A 21743-nucleotide genomic window follows, 5' to 3' on the forward strand; every position below is an offset into this window, starting at 1 on the left:
CCCCAAAAAGAAAAAGCTTTTCTTACCCTGAAATAATACAAGACTATCTGGTGACCAGAATGTCATATACTTTCAGAAATATAGTCAGCTCTATTTGGAAAGAAAGACAGAAATAAGGACAGAAAGTGAGGAACCCATAATGTTTATAATACAAGCAATGAGTCAGAAAATATAATCCCAACCTTTCAATTAAAATGTAATTCAGGCCCGTAGTCCAACCTTCCAATGAATTTAACTTATTAGAAAGGCAAGGTGGAGGGGGAGGTAACAGTTTTTATTAGATCAACTTCTGTAGGCAAGAAGAGACAAGTTTTCAGACTTCTCCAGGTCTTGAAAAAATAAAGAAGAGTTTCGCATAGCTTAAATTTAAAAGCTGGTCTCTCACTAACAGAAGTTGGTCAAATAAGAACTACTACCTCACTCATCTTGTCTCTTTTATAGCCTGGGACCAACATAGCTACAATATTATATACTTATTTGAAATGCCAACCAAAACAACATGTGGGTTTTGCAGTGGATTGTAAAATCTTCAGGGCAGAGACACAGTGTTAGGCTCAGTCTTGTCAAAGGTAGTGTAAATTATGCCACTAGACAGAGCATATAAATATAATGGTGGTAGATTCATTGCAGGAATTTATTTAAAGACATATGCTATGTTTTAGTGACTAAGTAAATAGCAGTGCCAGGAACCTCCCATTGCCCAAGACTCTCCTGAGAGACTCAGCAGTCTAGGAAGAGCTACAGAGGATAGGAGAGTTAGTCTGTTACAGGAAAAAACAACAAATGGTCTGGTAGCACTTTAAAGACTAACAAAACATGTAGATGGCATCATGAGCTTTCATGGGCACAGCCCACTCCGGTCATCTGAAGAAGTGGGCTGTGCCCATGAAAGCTCATGATACCATTTACATGTTTTGTTAGTCTGTAAAGTGCTACCAGACCATTTGTTGGGGTTTTTTAAGGCAGGGCTAGTATATGTGCAATGGATTTAATAAATTCCCATGCTGCATGTATTACATCCACTAGTTCTGTCCTACCCTACCTGCATAGAAGCCAGGGGAGAGTCCTTAGCTGGCACTAGAAAACCCAGTGCAAGGTATTTAGAATCACAGGTTATAAAGGACCATCTCCTCTTGCTGGTCTTACTGGCAGAAGGAAACCACAGGCTGAAGCACCTTCTCAAGGCAGGGACAGGCCAGAGACACCTACTGAGTTGTGAATTCAAGTTTCAGTCTGGTCTGTTAGGAGCTTGACTCTTGTCTCATCCCCCACTCCCACAGGCAGACTTCCGTCCTTGCTCTCACCCCATCCCACCAGAGTATAGGATGCTGCTGGAACTAAGGTGCTGCCACATCCCCTAGCTGGAAGTGGTTTCCATCACACCTGGGGGTTACAGTTTGGTTCATGGCTACTAAACACACTGTCCCAGTCACTGCAGAGAAACAAAACTCACCTGACAGACATAAGAATTCCCCCACCCCAAGCTCTGGATTGCTTTAACCAAAGCAATGGTGTGTACAGCGGATGCACCAATAAGAATAGCCAACTGGGGAACAGAGCTCTGATCCATCCCCCTTTCTCCTGTCCTTCCCCACCGCCCAAAGATGAGGACAGAAACAAAGGCCCCAGTGCCTGGGGCTGGCAGCAAAGCCCTGGGTGTACAGGGCCAGCAGGAGAACCCAGGGTGCACTGACCCAGCAGCTGGGTCCCTGGTGCATACAGTTGGCAACTTGGACCCCAGTGCACAAGGCTGGCAGCAGAGCCACCAAACACAAGGCCAGGAGCCCAAGGGGTACTGCTGCTTTCCCCCCATCACTCCTACTTCCCTTCCTGGTCTATGGGTGTTGCCCCCACAGCTCCTATTTGATGAGGAACCGGAGCAGCATGGCACAGGGTCACAACTGGGAATGTTTAAGTGTAAACGACCGAGCAGATGCTTATTGATTAATGGTGTTGATTACAGTCAGCTAAGCCTTCTCCCTGGGGAGCCAGACAGGCAGGAAGCTGCAAGCCCCACTCCTGAGGAGGTTTAGCTTTATAGTGCAGGTAACCCTGTAACCGCCGAGACTGTTAAAATCATGCAATGGGGTAACATCCCTAGTCACAACCAGGACTGCCCCCGCCTTGTGTCCCTTCACCCCACATTTCACCCTACACATACCTACCCAAGCCCCCAGTCTTGAGCCCCCCCCTTCCATTTCTTACAGGTACTGTGGCAACTCCCAGCGTTTCCAGACAACAGCACTGGTAAGAAATGTAAGTTAACATAAGAATGGCCATATTGGGTCAGAACAAAAGTCCATCCAACCCAGTACCCAGGGCTGGATTAAGGAGGTGGGGCTAGCCAGGCAACTGACCGGGGTGCCAATCTATGGGGGGCACCGGATGGCAGCTGTAAGGGGCACCGTGCACCTGGCCACGCAGCACCCTTTAGACCTGCCATCAGGTGCCGTGCGCCCAGGGCTAGGGGCTGCCCGGCGCCCCTTAGAGCTGCTATCAGGTGCTGTGCACCCTGGGCTGGGGGCCACGCGGTGCCTGATGGCAGCTCTTAGGGGCGCAGCGTGCTGAGGGGCGGGTCCGTGCATGTGCCATGCGCCCATGGGTGGAGCCATGCATGCATCGCATGCCCGCTGCCCAGGGCACAGGAATGGCTCGAGCTGGCCCTGCCAGTGCCCTGTCTGCTGACAGTGGCCAATGCCAGGTGCCCCAGAGGGAGTGAATCGAACAGGTAATGATCAAGTGATCGCTCTCCTGCCATCCATCTCCACCCTGTGGCAAACAGAGGCTGGGGACGCCATGCCTTACCCAGCCTGGCTAACAGCCAGGACCTAACCTCCCTACGTTACTTTCACCCCAGCTGTCACCAGCCGGGGCAGCGGCCGAGCGCGGACTCTGGCTCCCAGCGTCTCCTCCCCGCCGGAGCCCCAGGGTGGAAAGGAAACTCCAGTCCCCGCCGCTCCCCGGGGCTGGGTCCGAGAGCCCGCGGCGGGGGAGGGCGGGAGAAGGAGAAGGGGGGGGGCGGTACCGGTGCGGGGTCCTGCTGCTGCTGCTGCTGCTCTTGCCGGCGTCGCTGTGGCGGCGGCAGCGGGGCTGAGAGGGGCGGTGGCTTCGGGCGGGTGTTAGCGCCGCGGCGCCCCGGGATCCCTCCTCCCGGAAAGGCGGGGAGCCCGCCAGGGGCGTTGTAATCGCCCAGCCTCCCTCCGGCCGTCCCGAGGTGCCTGGGCGGGGTAGGAGCGATGTGTATCCGGCCGGATCAAATTACGTGCAGCCCCGTGACTTGAGGCCGGCCCGCTAGCGAGCCTGGACGAACCAAGCGCCCGCTGCTCATGCCTGGGCTGAGCGCGCCGCTGGGGCCCTTTGCTCTGAGTTGCAGCGTGGCTCGCGCCTCCAAAGCGCCCTCTCCCCCCCCCCAGCGCTGCGAGAGGAGAGCGGTGAGCAGAGGCCTGGGTGGAGGAGCCGCGTGTTTGTGAGGGTTCAGGTTGGAGGGGGCAGTCCGATGCCTGTGTGAGAGGGAGTGGCCTCACCACTGTGCTGTGAATTCCTGGCCTCTCTCGGATATTGTTCTACCAGATCAAAAGTCCATACTAATAGTTAATACATCGTGGCACTGAAGGAGGAGAGTGATGTGGGTGTAAGAGAAAATTTATTTGCGTTTATGTAGACTGGAGCCGAGAGAGGAATGTTCTGTGTCAGATTTAGCTGCAAATGTGTATTGTGCAAACTGTTTCCTCTCCCCCCCCCCATCCCCCTTCTGTTCTGTAATGTGATTTGTCCTTTTCACGTGTGTTCATTTTTTTTAATTGTATCCTTTGGTATATATGGTTGTGACTATTTTCTTCCATTATTTGATCTGAGGAAGTGGGTCTGGCCCACGAAAGCTCATCATCTAATAAACCATCTTGTTAGTCTTTAAAGTGCTACATAGTCCTGTATTTTGTCTAGAGAGAGGGTTTTTCACTGGTGCAGGAAGTGCACAGCTGGTTCATTATATTTTCTGTGGACCTGTGTGCTTCTCTATAAAAGTGAGATTTATTCGTTTTTGTTTTTATAGAATTAGTTTTATAGTATTTCTTTCTGGCTGCATAAACCCTGCTTGCTAAGACAAATAGTTCTTGTCAGTATTTGTTCTGAATATGGTGCAGTTGTGATGTGAAAATAGACTTGTTAAGCAGCTGAACAAATAAAACTCCAGTCCAGTGTTATCCCAAGCACCTGGCACAAAGCAAATTTCAACATGAAATCTGGGCCAAACTAACTTCAGAAAGAGAATTCAAATTCACTAACCTCATGCACATGCCAAAGTTGTATTTGGTTTGGTGTCTGACTCTATAGATATTTGGGGACATATAAAGGTAAAGTTATGAGTATTTTCTTTTTTTTAGTGAGCAACTTGTGTTCAGAGAAGCTTGCACACAGACTTTTCTGCTGCTTTGAGTTATATGGGGGTTAAATTGCATACATGCTGGCACCCTGCATAAACTAGGAAAAGGAAATGTTATTTTACCAACTGTGTTAAATAACATTTTAAATAACATGATTTTAAATACCATTTTGCAATCTAATGCAACACAATCTAATCTCAAGCTAGGTCTACACTAGGGGGCAATGTTGAACTAAGGCCCCCAACCTTTTGGGGCTGCCGAGCACCTAGGGGTGGGGCCACTCATTTGCCGGGCATCCGGGGGAGGGGCCGCGCGTACACTGCATGCCGGGTGCCGGCGCCACCCATGCGCCGCACTCCCGGGGCCGGTACCACTCCTGTGCTTCACGCCTAAGGATGGAGCTACCCATATGCCATGTGCCCGGAGCTGGCGCAACTCCTGTGCTGTGTGCCCAGGGGCGGGGCTGCCCATACACTGCATGCCCGGGGCTGGAACAGCCCATGCGCCACACGCCTGGGGCCAGCGCTGCTCTTCTGCCACATGCCCAGGGGCAGGGACACCCATACGCCACACTCTTGGGTCCGGCACAGCCCATGCTCCATATGCCCGGGGGCTGGGCTGCCCATGTGCTGCGCGCCCAGGGCTGGCGCCCCCCCCCCCCCCCGCGTCGCAAGCTCTGGAGCGGGGCCAGCCCCAATCACTCGGCGGGCGCACAGAAATGGCCCGGCGGGTGCTATGGCGCCCGCGGGCACCACTGAACTGAGGCATGAAACTCCAGCTACATAATAGTTAAGAGTTCAAGTTCCTTAGAGATCAAGTTGCCATGTTCCCCACTGTGGGGGGCTGATAGGAGAAACTCTGTCATCGACTCTCCTTATCTTCAGGATCTGGTGGAGTACCCGAGTTGACGGAAGTATGGTCAGTGGTCGATTTAGCAGATATTTACTAGACGTGTTAAATCAGCCCCTGGGAGATCAATTCCCGCAGCGCCGATCTCCTGGTAATCGTAGACAAGACCTTAGTTAGGCACAATCAACTTTGGCTAAGTTGTTATGATTTTGAAATGGCAAGGATGAAAATATACTGTAACTATTGACAGTGCTTTGAATAGCATAATAAAACTGATACTTATCTAAAATAATATAAATCACTAATTTGATTAGTAAAAATACACAGCATTTTTATTGCTTTAAATGCACTTCATACACTAGAATAATGGAGTAAAATATCAGCTAAAAGCACATTGGAACGTGCGTGAATAACAAACACCATTGCTAAACTGCATTCTTGAACTGAAAGCCTATTTTTATTTTTCCACTTTATTACTGATACTGATATATAGGAATAGGTGAATATTACAACCAGTAATTGCATTAACAACACATTAATGTTGTTTGAATGCTGAAGGTTTTGGATCATATGTCTATAACTATTACGGTTAGATTGGGGCATGCTGGTGAAAGTTGAGCTCATCAGCAAAGAGCTGTTAGGAAATTTAATTTACAAACATTTTCAAAAGATCAGGAACTGGAAAAAACATTAGTATGAGCAACAAACAGTAGCTGGTCATAAAATGTCAAAGACAACAAGTTCACTGGCTGGGGAGGGAAGGCCAGTCCGATAACTCTATGCCAACATTGTCAAAAAGTATTTGGCAGAATGTTTAGTTTCTCATACAGAGTCTTTCCTATGTCAGTGAAAACTGAATTGGAAGGTTAGGGAGGTGAAGAATGGTTTCACTAAATATAAATGTTTAGTTTAGAGAGCTTCTAGTGAGGACTGAATTTCACATGCTTTTGTCTTAGGTTTTATGCAATTATAGTAATTTCCAAAATGCTAATTTTCAAAGTGAAAATTTAAACTAGTGATAGTTAACAGCTTTGTATACTTTCAAATGTATTATATAGCAGACAGTAGGATCACTAACATTTTTTTAACAGTCTGTGATAACACTTCAATCAGCTGGATCACACACTCAATGAAGTCAGTGGGAGAAGGATTTGGCCTAATGTTGATTTTCATATCTTCTGTGAGAAGTGTTGTTATTGATTTATTAATGCTTTTAGTGCTACACATGAATGTACAACGTAGGCTCAGCAGACTGACTCTACGTGGTCCAGCATCTGTCATTTAGACAGGATGGTATAGATCCAAATGGAATGCTATATAGGTTAAATGTATATTTTAAAACTCTGCAAGAACACAAGAAAATATATTTTTGGGTGGGGAAAAACTTCATAAAAATATAAGTCAAAGCAAATATTGTGAAATTCAGGGATAATGCTGAATCTTTATCATTAACTGGCCTGGTGGCACCTGGGATTTACATACAGGACTAGTTGTGTTTTCAGTTACCCTTTATATCCAGATCTGTAATACCCATGAATAAGAAAGTTAATTATTAAGCACTAGACTGGGGCTAGGTTTAAAGTGGCCATGGACCAAAGACAGATTAAGGTTTTTGTAGGCCTTGGGCACTCTCATAATCATAGGTCTTTAATTAGATTATATATAAATATATAAGGGAGAAATTCTCTATCACCTATATGCCTTAATATTTTTGTTCTTCAAAGTGGCACAGTGTGTGAGCAATTCTAAAATAAAAAGGTATGTCCAAAGATAAAGGTATATTTACATGCAAGGTGAAAAAAGTCATCAGGCATGCAAGGGGGTGGAGGGGTCAGATGATCACTTAACAGTCTTAACAAGGATTGAGAGTGCACCAGGAAGCCTTCCTACTTCTTGAAATAGATTAGTTGAATTTTGGAAAAACAGCAGGACATCTGCCTTCTAGCAAAAGAGATGCCTTGTTTGGGCTCACTTCTCAAAGAATATATTTCAAAGGTTTACTAGAATATAAAAAGGAAGGGGAGAGAACCCAAATCTTATCTATTTCTTGAGGGACTAAAGAAATCAGCATTTAAAACTGTAAGTGTGGATCCTGGCTGAAACAGCCAGTCATATTGGAGAAGTTGCTGTAAGTAGGGAAACTATCTTGAACAAGAACTTTAGCTGATTAAGTTACATTTTAGTCTTAGAAGCATTTTTTTACTTCTGTTGGTTTGTAACCATTTTTATCTCCATTATTTCTACTTGATATCATTTAAACCTATGTCCTTTTGTTAAAAAACTTAGTTTTAATTAAGCCAACTCTGTGCTTTATTGAAGCGGAGCATTTATCCACCCGTTATCTTAATTAGTTGCAGTGCACTATCTCTTTAAAGGAGAAGTGAATTTAACTTCTGCTAGTGTTCAGTAAGAGGGCTGGACACTACAGGGCAGGAAGTTCTGAAGAAATTTGGGACTGGGAGGATGTTGGAGTCACTCAGCGAAAAGTATACATATCTGCTTGCTTTTGGGGTCAGGGCTGTGAGCCACAGCAGCATAGCTTTTAAGAAACTCAGAGTTTCAGGATAGGCAGTGATTCTACCCCTTTTGGGTCTAGGCTGAACCCCAAAGCATCACAGTGAGTAACCCAAAGCAGTGTTTCTCAACTGATGGTACGCGTATTCTTAGGGGTATCTGGGGGGTTCATCAACACAAGTGAAACTTGGCAAAAAATGTCGGGGATTTTGCCCTGCAAAAGGGATCAGGAAGGGGGCGGCACCACATGCCTGTTAAATTGAATATTCGGAGCCGAGCACCCAGACGTTAACAGCCACTCTGCACATGCGCCCCAGTGGCAGTGGTACTCTAGTGACACCCAGGGCAGTTCCAAGTTGGGGGGCAAATTTAGGCAAGGAGGAAAAAAAAAGCACTTCCACAGCCACCTCTCCTAGTTTGTTTCCTCTCCAGCAGGCTCTCTGGGGTGCTCCAATGGGGAGGGCGGCTGAACTTGGAGATGCACATTACTTCCACCCCTACCAGCAGCTCAGTACAACCCATCCCCATTGCCCTTCCCTGTGGCACTGTGGAGAGGAGCTAAAAGGCAATGAAGTGGCATAATAAGCTTTGCTTCAAAGGACACTCCCCACACACATCAGTGGCATAGCGAGGGAAGGCAGTCGCCCCGAGGCACCACGCTAGGGGGTACCGGGCTGAGGTGGCAGCACACAGACCCATGTGGCGAGCCCGGCGCTTGCAGACCACTTGCTTCCTGCAGACAAGCCGACAAGGCAGGTCTGGGTGGCGGGAGTGGGCACTTCAAAGATGGGGTTACCATACGTCCAGTGCCTGGTACTGGCGGAGGGGAGGGGCACTGGGTTAGAGCGGGGGGGGCTAGGGTGCCTGGCTCTGGGCGAGGGGTGGGTGCATTGGGTTAAAGTGGGGGCGGGGACCTAGGAGTACTTATAATTTTTTTTAAAGGGGTACTTTATAAGAAAAGGTTGAGAAACACTGACCTAAAGCATTGCACATACAGGGAGAATGCTTAGAATCCTTTGGTATAACATTGCACCTGTATGTTGTTTGTTGACTATAGATAGTAAATTTGATTTAGCAGTTTTCTTATTTACAAGCCAATTACTTTTTTTTTTTTAAGGCCCTACATTTTTCATAGGCCCTAAACTTCTTTGTAGGCCCTGCACACTGTGCCTGTTGTGCCTAATGGATAACCTGGCTCTGCTATGGCCAGTGGTAGAAATTAAGGACCTCCCCAAAACACTCTGCATGACTGTTTTACACCTCCTCACATCGAGTTTGCAGGTTCACCTGTCCCGCGAGCAAGTGGGTGGGGAGCGACAGAGCTCTCACAACATTGGCCAGGAGAGCAGGCTCGATACCCACAGAGTGCAGTGCACTACTTACTGTATGTCTAGACTGCATCCCTCTGTTGGCAGAGGAATGCAGATTAGGCAGATCGACATTGCAAATGAGTCAGGGATTTAAATATCCTGCGCCCAATTTGCATAAAAATGGCCTCCGCGTTTTGCTGACTCAGCATTTTGTCGGCAAATAGCGGCAGTCTAGAGAGGGATCTGTCGAGAAAGAAAGCCTTGCAGGAGGCATAAGGGATAAGTGTCGACCTGCCGAATCTGCATCCCTCTGCTGACAGAGGGATGCAGTCTAGACATACCCGGTAAGGGGCTACAGTAGATTACTGTCCCCCAAGAGTGTGTGAGGAGCACAGGAGGAAATGTGCCTCAGTGTGTATCTCTGAGGTGTAATAATTTCTGGGGCTACTGCTGGGCAACTTATGCTCAGGGCTCTAACTAAAAGCACAAACTAGACCTATGCTTTGAATTGCAAGTTTTAATTTGCATTTCTCAATTGCATGCCTTTTAGTAGTATTCTAGGGAGAGCAGAATCTGCCAAAGAAGAGGATGCTCATAGTTGTGTTGTGCCTGATGAAGAAGAGGAAAGGGTGATCTGCCTTAAATTGTACAGGATTGGCAGATGATCTCACTACTATAACAGCTCCAGTGGCAGCTGCAGCCTCAGTGCCTTCTTCATTGACCTCAACAAAGGACTTGTGAAAAACTTGTGACAAATAGAGATCATCATGCTCAGACATCCCTGTGAAGTTAGCTTGGCCCGGACTGAAAGCATCTTTCATCCCCATACTGCTCAAAGTGGACTTGAGGTTATAGCTCTCTTCCAGCTTGATCCTGGGCAGAGACAACTCCACTTCTGACATCATCATCATTTCTGGACTGGTCCATTTGGATACATTCTCATAGGTCAGTTCCCTTTCTAGCTGCAGTTAGTTAAGAAAGAGAGAATTAGAAAATTAAAGAGCAAAACCAAAATCATTAATAAAAGAAAAAAGCTCATCAGAAAGGCATAAAACACATACATAACTACTACCTACCTATGGTTATTACCATAATTACAGGGTGTGCTATACATAATAGGGTTCAATACTGCAAGCTGCTAAGTGACTTATGCTCCCATTTAGCTAAATGGGAGGGGACCTTTCATGTAGGATTGGGCCCATAGAGCAATGCCTCCTTTAGGGCACTCAGCACCTACTAGGCGGAGCTTAGTCCCTTGCAAGGTGAGTTAGTAATTACTATACTTATTTAATTAAATAATAAAAGAGAACACTGGAAACTGGGTGAATGGAAGACAGCTCTGAGAAATGCATTAATTACAAGGGGTCAGAGAGTGAGGTTGTGGTCCACGTTGAGTTATGCAGTCAACAGAAATAGGGCAAAAGAAATGGCTTAAAGCTCTAGTATGGAATTCTTGTTTAGGGGAATCACCACCTAATGTCTAGTGTGCACTATACTTCCCATTGAATGGTAATGCAGCTTTCCCAAGAGAATGCTGAAAATCCTGTGTTTCACACAAAGAATCATGTATTCCCTAAATATTGGTATGACTTTATGGAACCCACAAGACATGCGCATACTAGGGGTATAAGCAATTAGTCGACTACCCAGTAAGCAAATGCTTATCGGGTAGTTCAGAAGGAGCTCGACTAGTTGCTCCCCACCCCCCATGTTGCCTCTATTAGTGCTGGGGGGAGCCTACTTAAAACTGATTCCCGCACCCAGCACCATCTCTGTGGGGGATACTAGAGGCAGGGAGCAGTGGGGAAACAGCACAAGGGAGATTGTAACAGTCTCACTCACACTGGTCCCACTGCTGCTCCTCTGCCTTTGGAATGTACAAGAGCTGCCTGTGGCTCATGCACATTTCAAAGGAAGCTGCTCGGAGGGGAACCCATGCCAGTGGAGACTGCTTTGCTCCCACTGCCTCTCTCCCTTTGAAATTACACAAGAGCAGCAGGCGGCTCCTATACATTTCAGAGGGAGAGTAGCAGAGGGAACTGCTGTGTTTCTCCCTTTGAAATACACAAGAGCTGCGGGCATTTCAAAGGGAGAGGCACTGTGGGTTACATTTCAATTAGCTGATTACAGACAGTCCCCGACTTACGCGGATCCGACTTATGTTGGATCCGCGCTTACGAACGGGGCTTTTCTCGCCCCAGAGCTCACAGGCGGCGGGTCGCCGCCCGTGTCCTCCGGGGCGAGAAAAGCTTCTCTCTGGTCTGCTGGGGGGGGGGGTCCAGCAAAGCCGCTGGACCCCCCCAGCAGACCAGGGGGACAGGAGCAAAGCCGCCCAGGCGGCGGCTTTGCTCGGGTGTCCCTGGTCTGCTGGGGGGGTCCAGTGGCTTTGCTGGACCCCCCCAGCAGACTAGGGAGACAGGAGCAAAGGAGCAAAGCCACTCGGGCGGCGGGGTCCCTCCGTCTGTGCGGCTTTGCTCGGGTCTCCGTGGTCTGCTGGGGGGGAGGGGGCGCAGCTAGTGCGCCCCCCTCCCCCCCCCCAGCAGACCAGGCTTTTGTTGCGGGATGCCTCGGGTAGAGCAGCTGGGGTGCTGCAGGGTTGGTCCTGTGCTGCAGGGTTGGTCCTTGAAAGTAGGAATAAGAGATCCTCCGGAAAAGGGCTTTATTCCGGAGGATCGCGCCAGTCTGGACGCTCTTTTCCGGCTTTTCCCCAAGCCGGAAAAAAAGCGGCGGCCATGTTTATTTAAATCCCGCGGGGGATATTTAAATATCCCCCGCGGATTTCCCTATTGCAAAGTTCGAAATTAGCATGCCTATTCCGAAGAAGGGGCCAGTCTAGACGTTGCCCAGGAGCGGGAGGCTTCACATGCTGCCCTCATCCCCAGCACAATCTCTCAGCTTCCATTGGCCAGTTTCTAACTAGCCAAAACTGAGATTCTGCTGGGGGCCTCCCCTCCTCTGCATGTGGCACAGAGAGCCACATGCAGCAGCCAGCTGCTTTGAGTGGTGTGGAGCTTGGTGGAATATTGTCTAGTCTGCAAAATTGTTTGCACTCCTTTGTCTTCATCTAAATAATTCCTTCATGTTGGACCTTTGATGGTGTTATCATTCGATCTGATAGTTTCACTCCTCAGTTCTTCTTCTGCTCCCAAAAAGCATTTGAATGCTCTATATTTGTCTACAGCCATAAGTGTTAATATACAGAATGTTGCTAAACCCGTACTGAACTTTATCTCATAGCTGTCAAATGCTGAAGGAACATTGCATTTCACTTTCGGGTTCCAGAAATATGTTTTTACCTGTTCCAGACCAGTAGATTTATCCTCAATGTCATCTGGTAATAGGATGAGCATGCTGAGGTCATCATTGACGTATGGAAGCTCAACGATTTTGACCTTCATTGGTTCCAAGTAGCATGTTGAAAATGTATCTTGGAGATGCATCATCTGCACTAGTTTAGTCTTGGTCTGTGAAATTATATATTTCCATAAGAAAAGAAATATCACTTCTTTCTTTGAAATGTACATGTTATTAGTAAATATGCATGACTTTCTTCAGAAGAAATAAAAATAAAAGGCTGAAAACAGTTTATGAACCAAAGATGATTGAATGATTTAACAGGGCTCCTTTTGTGAGAAAATGTTAAAGCAGTGTTTTCTGTGACCTGGATTGATCTTCCACTCTTCTCCAAAGTATTCATAATAACTCACAGAAGGTATGACAGAGGAGCCAGAAAATTCTGCGAGGATCATCTCAATAAGTTTCCTGATATTTGTTCCCTCTATAGGGAAGAGTGTTAAGAAGAGAGAGCAGGAGGAAGAGGGAGAAGCATATTGCTCCCAACACTGGCAAGCTATCCAACTGCCAGTAGTTTTACAGTTTGTATTTCATTATAAGTGAAAGATTTTACTTCATTCCTTTCTTACTTAGTCAATAGCATGAACACAGGTGGCACATACCTTGCTCAGTCTGAAGAGATGCTCAGATGTGTTTTCATTCAGAAATCTCTTTTTCCACTTTCCTTTGAAGTAAATGGCATTAACCAAGACCAGTACAGTGTTGGCATGAACAGCACCTTTAGGCAACAGATTCTGGATTTTCCCTTTCAGAAGTAAGAGAACAGTGTTTTTATTCCAGTGCAGTACAGCAAATGGCTATTTCTAATCTTTCTTTCTCTTAGTTTAATGATCCATTCAGAATGTATGTGCCTCATCCCTGTGTGATGTTCTAGAATGAATTAATTTGACCTTTAAAACCAATCTTTGTTGTTGTGACATGTTAGAAAGGCGTTTAAGTAACACAACAGCTCAGATATATAAATCCTGAATCTTCACATTTTTGCTCCTTGTGCAGTTATTTGTGCTCATAGATAGGCATAAAACTCTGCCAAATCAGAATGATAGCATTGTATACTGATTTCATCCTCCTTTGGAACAGGCATAAAAGAGAACCCAAGAGGTAAGGCTACAAAGAATCAAGCTCATGAAATAGACCAGGGGTTTGCTACATAGGGCACATGTGCCATAAGTGGCACACAAGATGATTTTGAGTGGCACACGCATGCTCCATGGTGGGAGCTCAGGCCCCCTCCTCTCCTCCGCAGCGGGGAGCCTGTGCTGCTGTTGGAGCCGCACAGCCCCAAGCCTGCAACATCAGCTCTGGGGGTCAGGCGGGGAGGCTACAGATTGGGCTGCGCGGGGCTCTTGTGGTGTACAAGCAGCTGGTATCTTCCTCCTTCCCTGGCAGCAGTTAGGAGCTCAGAGGCCGGGGCAGGCCTCATAGAAGTCAATGAGTTAAATCTCTGAAAGGCTGCTGATCCCTGAAATAGAGGGTCTGTGGTCATAATCCTGCTCCTGTAGTTTTATCAGTGATGGGAGCCCATGAGGCTAGAGCCCCTGCTGGAGCCTCCGATCCTTGAGGAAATCAGGCTCTGAAGACTGTTCCCTCTGTTTTAGGATTTTATTCAGAACACATTCTAGGATTGCCAGGTGCCCGGTATTGACCCGGACAGTCTGGTATTTTCGCCTCCTGTCTGGTAAAAAAAATTCAGAAAATACCAGACACCTAAAATGTCTGCTATTTTTACATTCTTTTTTCCGGCCAGGAGGCGAAAATACCGGACACCTGGCAACCCTAGCACCCAGACCCAGTCCCTGGCCTCACCCCCAGCTCCCTGCCCCCTCATGGGCTCCCATCACTGCTAAAACTATAGGAGCAGGATTATGACCACAGACCCTCTATTTCAGAGATTGGCAGCCTTTCAACGAACACCCTCACCCCTCCCCACAAAAAAATTCTGTTGAGGAAAAGGACTCCAAGCCTTATTAAGCAAAACAAATTTAAATTATAAAACATTAAAACAGGATTGCTAACAGTACATTAGCTCCCCTACTGCCTGACTACAGGAGGAGCACAAGTGGAAATGCAGCCACCTACCCAAGAGGAATTAGCAACCATGGTGGGAGAAGCACAAAGCTGTTACTGTTGTCTTTAGCTTACCCTCAGTTTGGCTTTCAGCCCAGGAATTAATTTCTTTTCTGACTTGTTCTGCAGCTTTTATAAAGTCAACTGCTTGTGGCTCTGCATGGTAATATTTTTGAACAAATTCTACAAATTCCTGTAAGGTTGGAGAGAGAATTTGCTATTAAAATTAGTTGAAATTGGCACCACTTAAAAAAAATCAGATTAGTATTCTAGTAATTGTTGTACAGCAACATGAATACAATTCAACTAGATAAAATTTAAAAGTAAGTTCCATGGTACACTATATTTAGTTATTAGAGCTGGTTGACTCTCAGAATTTCAATTCCACTGGAAATTCTCACATTTTGAAATTTTCTTTCATCCCAAATCAGAACAAAAAGTGAAAAATTTGAAATTTCCTATGAAATGATAATGCTGAAAAAATAATGTAGAACATGTCGAAATGGTATCATGAGGATAACTGGAATGTTGTGTCCAATTCTGGTGCCCACAATTCAAGAAGGATATTGATAAATTAAAGAGGGGCTCGAGTGGAGCCATGAGAATGATTAAAGGGTGAGAAAAAACATTCCTTTACTGTGATAGATTAGAGGAGCTCAATGTAGTTAGCATAACAAAAAGAGGATTAAGACGTGACTTGATTACATTGGTTAATACCTACATAGGGAATAAATATTTAATAATGAGCTCTTCAGTCTAGCTGAGAAAGGTATAACACAATCCAATGGCTGGAAGTTGAAACAAGACAAATGCGCATTGAAAATAAGATGTAAATTTTGAACACTCAGCGTAATTAGCCGTTGGAACAATACACCAAGGTGTAGGGTGATTTCTCCATCACTGACCATTTTAAAATCAGGATTGGATGTTTTTCTAAAAGATCTGATCTAAGAATTATTTTGGGGTTGTTCAATGGCCTCTACCGGGTAGCAGGTCAGACACTAAATGATCACTGTGGCCCCTTTCTGGTGTTAGACTGCATGAAAATGTTCAATTTTTATAAGGTTGAGATGCTTTGTTTCAACTTTGTTTCAACTGTACATAATATAAAATATAACTGATAGAAAAGTATATTATATAATGTAAACATTAAGTTGATAGTCAAAACAATGCATTTCGACTTTATAAAAAATAAGAGTTTTGATAAGTTTTCTTTAGAAATTTAGACAAACGTCTAGTGTTCCTGCAAAACATTTCATTTTTGTCCCATCACCATTTCCCATTGGCAGATTGTTCCTCTGGAAATTTTTCAGTCAGCTCTATTAACAAACTTGGATTTTGATGAGCATTGTCATAAATATCTTTTAAAACTTTCTCTTAAGCTTAATAAAAATATTCAACTTACCCTACGGAATGGAAGAGTCTGTTCCTCATACAGTCTGTTGGCAGTTTTAAGCAAGTAAGAAGTTTGTGGTTTGTTGATTAAAGAGATTAATGCCTGGAACGCAGAATGAATGTCTTCATCTTTGCAGTTGTCAGGGTCCTTTAAAAGGGACACAATAAACTTGGAAATCACATTCCTGTCTGAAAAATGATATATCTTCCTTAGTTGCAAGTTCCTAAGATTACTATAGTTGACAGAAGTTACTGGGGTAGAGATTCCTCTATTTATTTGGTTTATTGTCTCTGCATTTGACTGAATTCATTTGACTGAATTTAACTGTAGTCAGATTAGTTGTTTCCACTGGATATTTATGTCAGTTTCTCCCTTGCTCCAAAGACCTTTACAAATATTATCAGGTGAGTTCTTAGAGCTGCTGCTTAGGTGGAACTTCAAGTTTGAGCTCCAGCCCTGAGCCAAGAAGACTGCTACTCAGCATGGAGTTACAGCTCTGGTGGAAATCACATGTCTAATAGAGCATGATTGTATTGGGGATGAGGGATATTTTTCCCTCAGCACTAGAAACAAAAATGGGGTACCATTACTGAGGGATTATAAAAGGGGACAAAGTTGGTAAGAGACAGAGGCCTCTGTTAAAAAGCAGCAGACCTTGTCTTACAAACTATCCTTAGTTCAGCAGCCAGGATTTCCTATTGAGGAATGACAGCTGATTCCCCTGCTGGCACAGGAGCTTTTGAGAGATCTTCAGGGAGAACATCCACCACCCCTATTCCTGACCCACTCACAGTATGATGAAAGGAAAGGGGCTTGTCTGAGGAGTGGTCTTTGGAGCAGAATGCCCCAAGCAGCTGCCGTCTTTGGTCTAATGAACCAAGTAATTTAATGAACTAGTAATTTAAATTAGTGTTGCTGTCAAGATATATTAATCAGAATACATCTGCTGGTTTGGTGAGGAAATAGGGATACCATGTCCCCCACCATCTCTCCAGCACCACAAGTACCTGGCCATTGTCCTACCTTTGCACAGACACTTTTCAAATCTCCCCTATATTCAATCATTTTTCACATACCTCACTCGCACCTTAATGTCCACATGATGCTTTCCCTTTTTAAATCAACCCAACATGCACTACACGATTGCACATGTGCCTTTAGGATATGTCTGTAGCTACCCAGTCTCTGAAGTGAGAGTGCAGATTTTGAATTACCAAGTGATTTAGAGGGGGGGAGAGAGAGTGTGGGGAGGGGTGTGAGGTGGAAGGGAGTTCTCTGTGGAGGTGCAGACTCAGTGGCATGTTGAGGTGGTGTTTAGGAGTGTGAATGAAGCTACCTTTCCTGCCTTTGACATTTAAGTAAGTGTGTTTTGCATGTAAGCAATCTTAATTTATTATTAATAATGATTTTGGAAGGGGTGACAGGAGCAATGTAGATGGAGTCACAAAACAACCAATAGTGTAATTTAAACTAGTGCAACTGTCAAACTTTCCTATTCCCAGAAGTCTCGCGGATTTCTTTCCCTGAGATTTTTGTTCTAAATAATACCATCTTCCTTTTCTTTGGCCTCCCACGAGAAGTTCTTGTCACCTGTAAACAGTCTCCAGTTCCTGTAGTTTTCTTAAAATGAAGCACCTGCAAGCAGAGTTAGGAAAGATAGCAAATATGCTTGAAGAAAAGCTATTTAAGAAAAATGTACATACAAATTGATTTCTATTGACCTAATGTCAAAAGCTCAAATTAATTATAAGTACTTAGCAAAGATGGTTGCTAATTACCCTGCTAAGGATGCTATATCTGTGATTTTCTATTTTAATGTCACTGTGCCCCATGTCATAGCCGAATCACTTTATAACATCTTATTGCTATGAATCAGATGGGACTTGGTCAGACTACATGAAATTCATGATGACTTTATCCATTTATTATTATACTGTATTTATTATTGGGCTTCACTTGTGTGCTACATGATGTACAATATAAAAAGGTACAGTGCTGCCCCAAGGGTTACCACTTACATAAAAAAGACAATGAAGATTAGTTGCATAATATTTTGAATGGCCATATGAAGGTATAATCACAGACCCATCAAATGGTAATGATTAGATAAACTTATGCTCGAAGCATAGATAACAGCAGCAACAAAACACCATTCAAGGTATGATCACTGCAAATGATAATGGTTTTACAATCTTATCATTTTTATTAACAAAATTAAGGTGACTGTAAATATACTGAAGTGTAGGCTTAAACTAAAAAGGTTTCAGTTGTGAGTATAAGTGAACTGTCTGGGAAGAGCTATGGAAGAACCAAACCATGTTCTCAGTATTAGTGGCATTTAGTTATGTACAGAACATCAATATTCATATCTAAGAGGCATGTTTAAAATCATGTAAATGGAGTGTTCCGTTCAAAGGGAAAGCTAAAGTGGAAGGTCAGGTTCTAAACTTTTGGGGCACCTCCTATCTGGCAAACCAGCAGCCCCATTCTGGGAAGTATGGGGGCATGTGAGATGCAGGGGCTAATGAAGGTAGCAGTTGGGGACTTTTCCCTCTCAGTGAGTTATCTGTTGGATTCAATCCAAAGAGAATTCTGGTAAACTGAGGTAAATAAAATAGATCTCTCACCAGGAAAGGTAAGGAGCCCCCTTACTTGAAGTTACTAGGAGCCACTCAACTGACCCAGGATCAGTGTGTGCTGACCAAGTCCCCTTTCACCTCACGAAAGCCCCCATGCCAATAGAGCCAGGAGTTACCTCTTCTGGCTATTTCCAGCTGGAATTGCCATTTATAATGAGCTGTCCCAGTAGTTTAGAAACTGGACTTCGATTTTTTGCTTTCCCTTTGAACAGCACACTGGCTCAAGCTAGAGTAGCTGAACAGTATGGGGTACAGAGATTTACCAGCAAGATGTTTTCTCCTGGTAGAATTGGGTGGGAAGCTCTGAAATGAGTAATAATTGCCGTGGATTTATAATTCCCTATCATCTACGCACAGCATTTCCGTTCACCATTTCTTCAAGGGTATATATAATGTTAAATACTGATATATCAGGTGGTTGTGACATGCATAGGAGTCATTTGTCATATTGAGATATATACTGTGCACAGTCACATTTCAGAACCTACCTCAGCCATCTGGGTTGCAGTGTTACCTTTTGCACCTACATAAGTCATGGCCAGTGCAGATGAGATACTCCAAGAGGAAAAGAAAATATTTTTTCCTGAATAAGATTCATCCAGCTTTTTTAAAAGGTCAACAGTAAAGCTGCCATTTGATGCTGAGAGAGAAGCCATTGCTGAAACCTAAGACAAAGAGAAAGAATGTAACAGTTTGACTTCCTTGGAGCCAGGATTATACCTTTGGTTTCTAGCTTGTGGGTTTTCTCTGTATCAGGACAAACTAACTTTCCTCAGAAACTGGAAAATGTATCTAAGTGACAATGATTCCAGACTCCCTTAGAATATCTGATCTATAGTCTCTGCTGTAAATTGATCCCTAGTTACTTGTATGCCACACAAATCATGCACATTCTTTACTGTGCCTAAATCCCTTTGATCATCTGGACCTCAGTCCTTGACTCCTTCAGTTTCTGTGGCTGTGGACCTGGTGCATTCTGGAGTGCCCAAACACATAGTCATGGATTATTTTGTTTTGAGAAGAATGAGAGGATGACACAGTGAAAATTGTTTTCTTTCCCCTTAGGGAAAAACAATTTAATCTTTGGCCCACTAATTTGCGGTGTTGTACTATCTCACCACAAGAACTACTACTTGCATAAATTTATCCTTATTTATTTAATTAAAAAATTATAGGGAACACTATTGTCATCTGCTCAAGAAAATTCTTTCTTTAGTCTTACCCCATATCAGCATCTTTTCTTAAGCTCTGCAAGTGTATAATACTTGCACCTTGTTTTTTAAGAACTGAAATCTAAATTAAACATGATGAAAATGTGCAACCCCTGTTTTACTGCATGACATATTATTGTTTAATCTGCCGTGTCTTGCTGGGTTTAACTAATTCAAAAAAGTTTCAAAGAAAGCTAATTATGTCTAGAAATATTTACATTACCTCAAATTCCTGTGAGAGAGGAGAAATTACTTGTGTCCTTTGCCAGGTTCTGAGTCTGTTTGTTAGGTAATACAGACATTTAGAAATATAAAGCAATTGTTCTTCCTTCTCGCCTACATCCGCCAGTTTTACTGCCCTATATGTTTCACCATCTATATTTACCCCTCCTGCCCACAAATTCCCAGAACTTTCTGTTGTAAAATTTGACTAGATTGTTGACATACTGTATATTTGTTTGGCAATACATACATTTAGAAATAAAATGATTGGAGTTCACTTTACTTCTTCTAGACTGCTTTCTCCACTTCCAGTGCCCAATATGTTTCCCCATCTAAACTTACAGGTTTCCAGAACTTTTTCTTGTACAGTTTGACATGATTTATTGACTAATCATCTGCATTTTCAATAGCAATCTTAGCGATTTATAAAATGAATACGGTGATCTTATAACATCTGGTATTTTAGTCATAAGCAAAAATACCACAAAATGGCCTGCTATATAAATGGCTGGTGATGTCTATTGCAACTCTATCTGGTGCCAATGAGACTTTTTAAAAAAAGTAAGGGCAGTTAGTGTTTAATTTACTCCAATTAACACAAATGTCTATTGTCTGGTGTTTTTTTTTCTGGATGGGAGGATTGCATGGCCTGATTCTCCACTGCATTATTCCAGTGTGATGCCATTGTAGCATGATTTCAGCTGAGCATTATCAGTGTAAACGCTGTGTAATGCAGGGATCAATTAGGCTTTGTGACTCCACCATCTTCATTTATAACAACCAGGACTATAGACACTGTTCTGCCAGTGGAGAAATTGAATTGAGCCTGATATTAATTTTCCCACAGTGACAAATGCCAGGTGCTTAAGTGGAGGGTGTAATATTTCCAAAACGGACTTGTCAAAAAATGCATGGCATGAGTGCTAAAGTACTACCAGGTTGGAAATGTCTCTCCAATTCAAGGCATTCGTGGTTGCTGTGTGCAATGAAGGATGACGGCTAGCACATAAGCACTGCGTTTGCATTATTTTTGGTGGTGCCAAAATGGATCCAAATAGAGTTGTCCCTTCCATAGGATAGAGGAAAGCAACTTCCCTGAGCCCCATCCTTTGGGAAGCTCTGCACATCAGGGGAAAGGGGTCCAAAGTGGTCTGTGAGCTAGCAGGGAGCCTGGTTCTGGCAACTCCTGGCATCATTTGGGGGACAACACTGGAAAGACTCAGGGCATGGCCTTACAAAAGGGGGTGGCATGGGGGTGGGGAGAGGACAGGGCAGGGGCAGGAAGAGATAGAGCAGGGGCAAAAAGAGGTGGAGTAGGGCAGGCTAGGAGCCGGGTCACTCGCTGCTGCCAATGTCAGGCTCCCCACTAACTCTCCAGGCTGCCCTGGACCATGCTTCTCTATAGCGCAGGGCCCCTCAAAGCATGGGGCCTTGGCAGCTGCCCCAGTTTGTTCTATGGACAATATATAAGGCCAAACACTGGTGGAGCCAGGTCCACATTCCAGAATGTTGCTGGCGCATGGGCACCACAGGCCCAGGTATCTCATCACCTGTGGGCTAGTATCCATTTTTAATTTGAAGGCTAGGCTAAAGAACACCTCTTGGTGCACAAACTGATCCATGCTCCGTGCACTGGATACTGAACTGTAGAAATGTTTTTTAAAAAGTCAACTTTTTTTTGTCTCATGCTGAGATTTAGCATGAAAATTAATAACGCGTGTCCAGCCTAGAGGTCCCTCTCTCCGAGATAGCAGAAAAGGAATTCTGAAATGCCCAAGTACCTTCACCCAGAAGAGGCT

At 44.5% G+C, this 21743-nt stretch overlaps 2 protein-coding genes across 6 annotated transcripts in view; both read right to left on the reverse strand.

The window, feature by feature from the left end:
• The window catches only part of LOC102449420 (serpin B6), a 131720-nt gene that overhangs the window by 20752 nt on the left and 89225 nt on the right, over positions 1-21743 (reverse strand). The window contains exons 1-2 of one of the 4 annotated variants that reach the window (XM_075921367.2): positions 3026-3359; positions 27-90 (exon numbers count right to left, since the gene is read on the reverse strand). The exons of 1 other annotated variant lie outside the window; for it this stretch is intronic. The gene's annotated coding sequence lies outside the window, so the exon portion shown is untranslated. Of the gene's footprint in view, positions 1-26; positions 91-3025; positions 3360-21743 lie in introns of those variants that run through there. 2 more of the 4 variants (XM_089776411.1, XM_075921366.2) reach the window with 2 other exon arrangements.
• LOC102449655 (serpin B10) lies at positions 9555-20092 on the reverse strand. Of its 2 annotated transcripts, none has more exons than XM_006115557.4 (8): positions 19946-20092; positions 19000-19176; positions 17463-17507; positions 15882-16019; positions 14552-14669; positions 13012-13154; positions 12352-12519; positions 9555-10017 (listed from the first exon to the last, which is right to left on the reverse strand). In XM_006115557.4, exons 2-8 carry the CDS (start codon positions 19165-19167, stop codon positions 9613-9615), a joined length of 1185 nt encoding a protein of 394 aa, XP_006115619.1. In that variant the 5' UTR covers positions 19168-19176; positions 19946-20092; the 3' UTR covers positions 9555-9612. The 2 variants fall into 2 exon arrangements, with proteins under 2 accessions (XP_006115619.1, XP_006115618.1); XM_006115556.4 differs by having other exon boundaries at positions 17421-17507.

Source organism: Pelodiscus sinensis, chromosome 2 (assembly GCF_052426305.1).
Source record: "Pelodiscus sinensis isolate ZL-2025 chromosome 2, ASM5242630v1, whole genome shotgun sequence".
NCBI classification, from domain to species: domain Eukaryota; kingdom Metazoa; phylum Chordata; order Testudines; family Trionychidae; genus Pelodiscus; species Pelodiscus sinensis.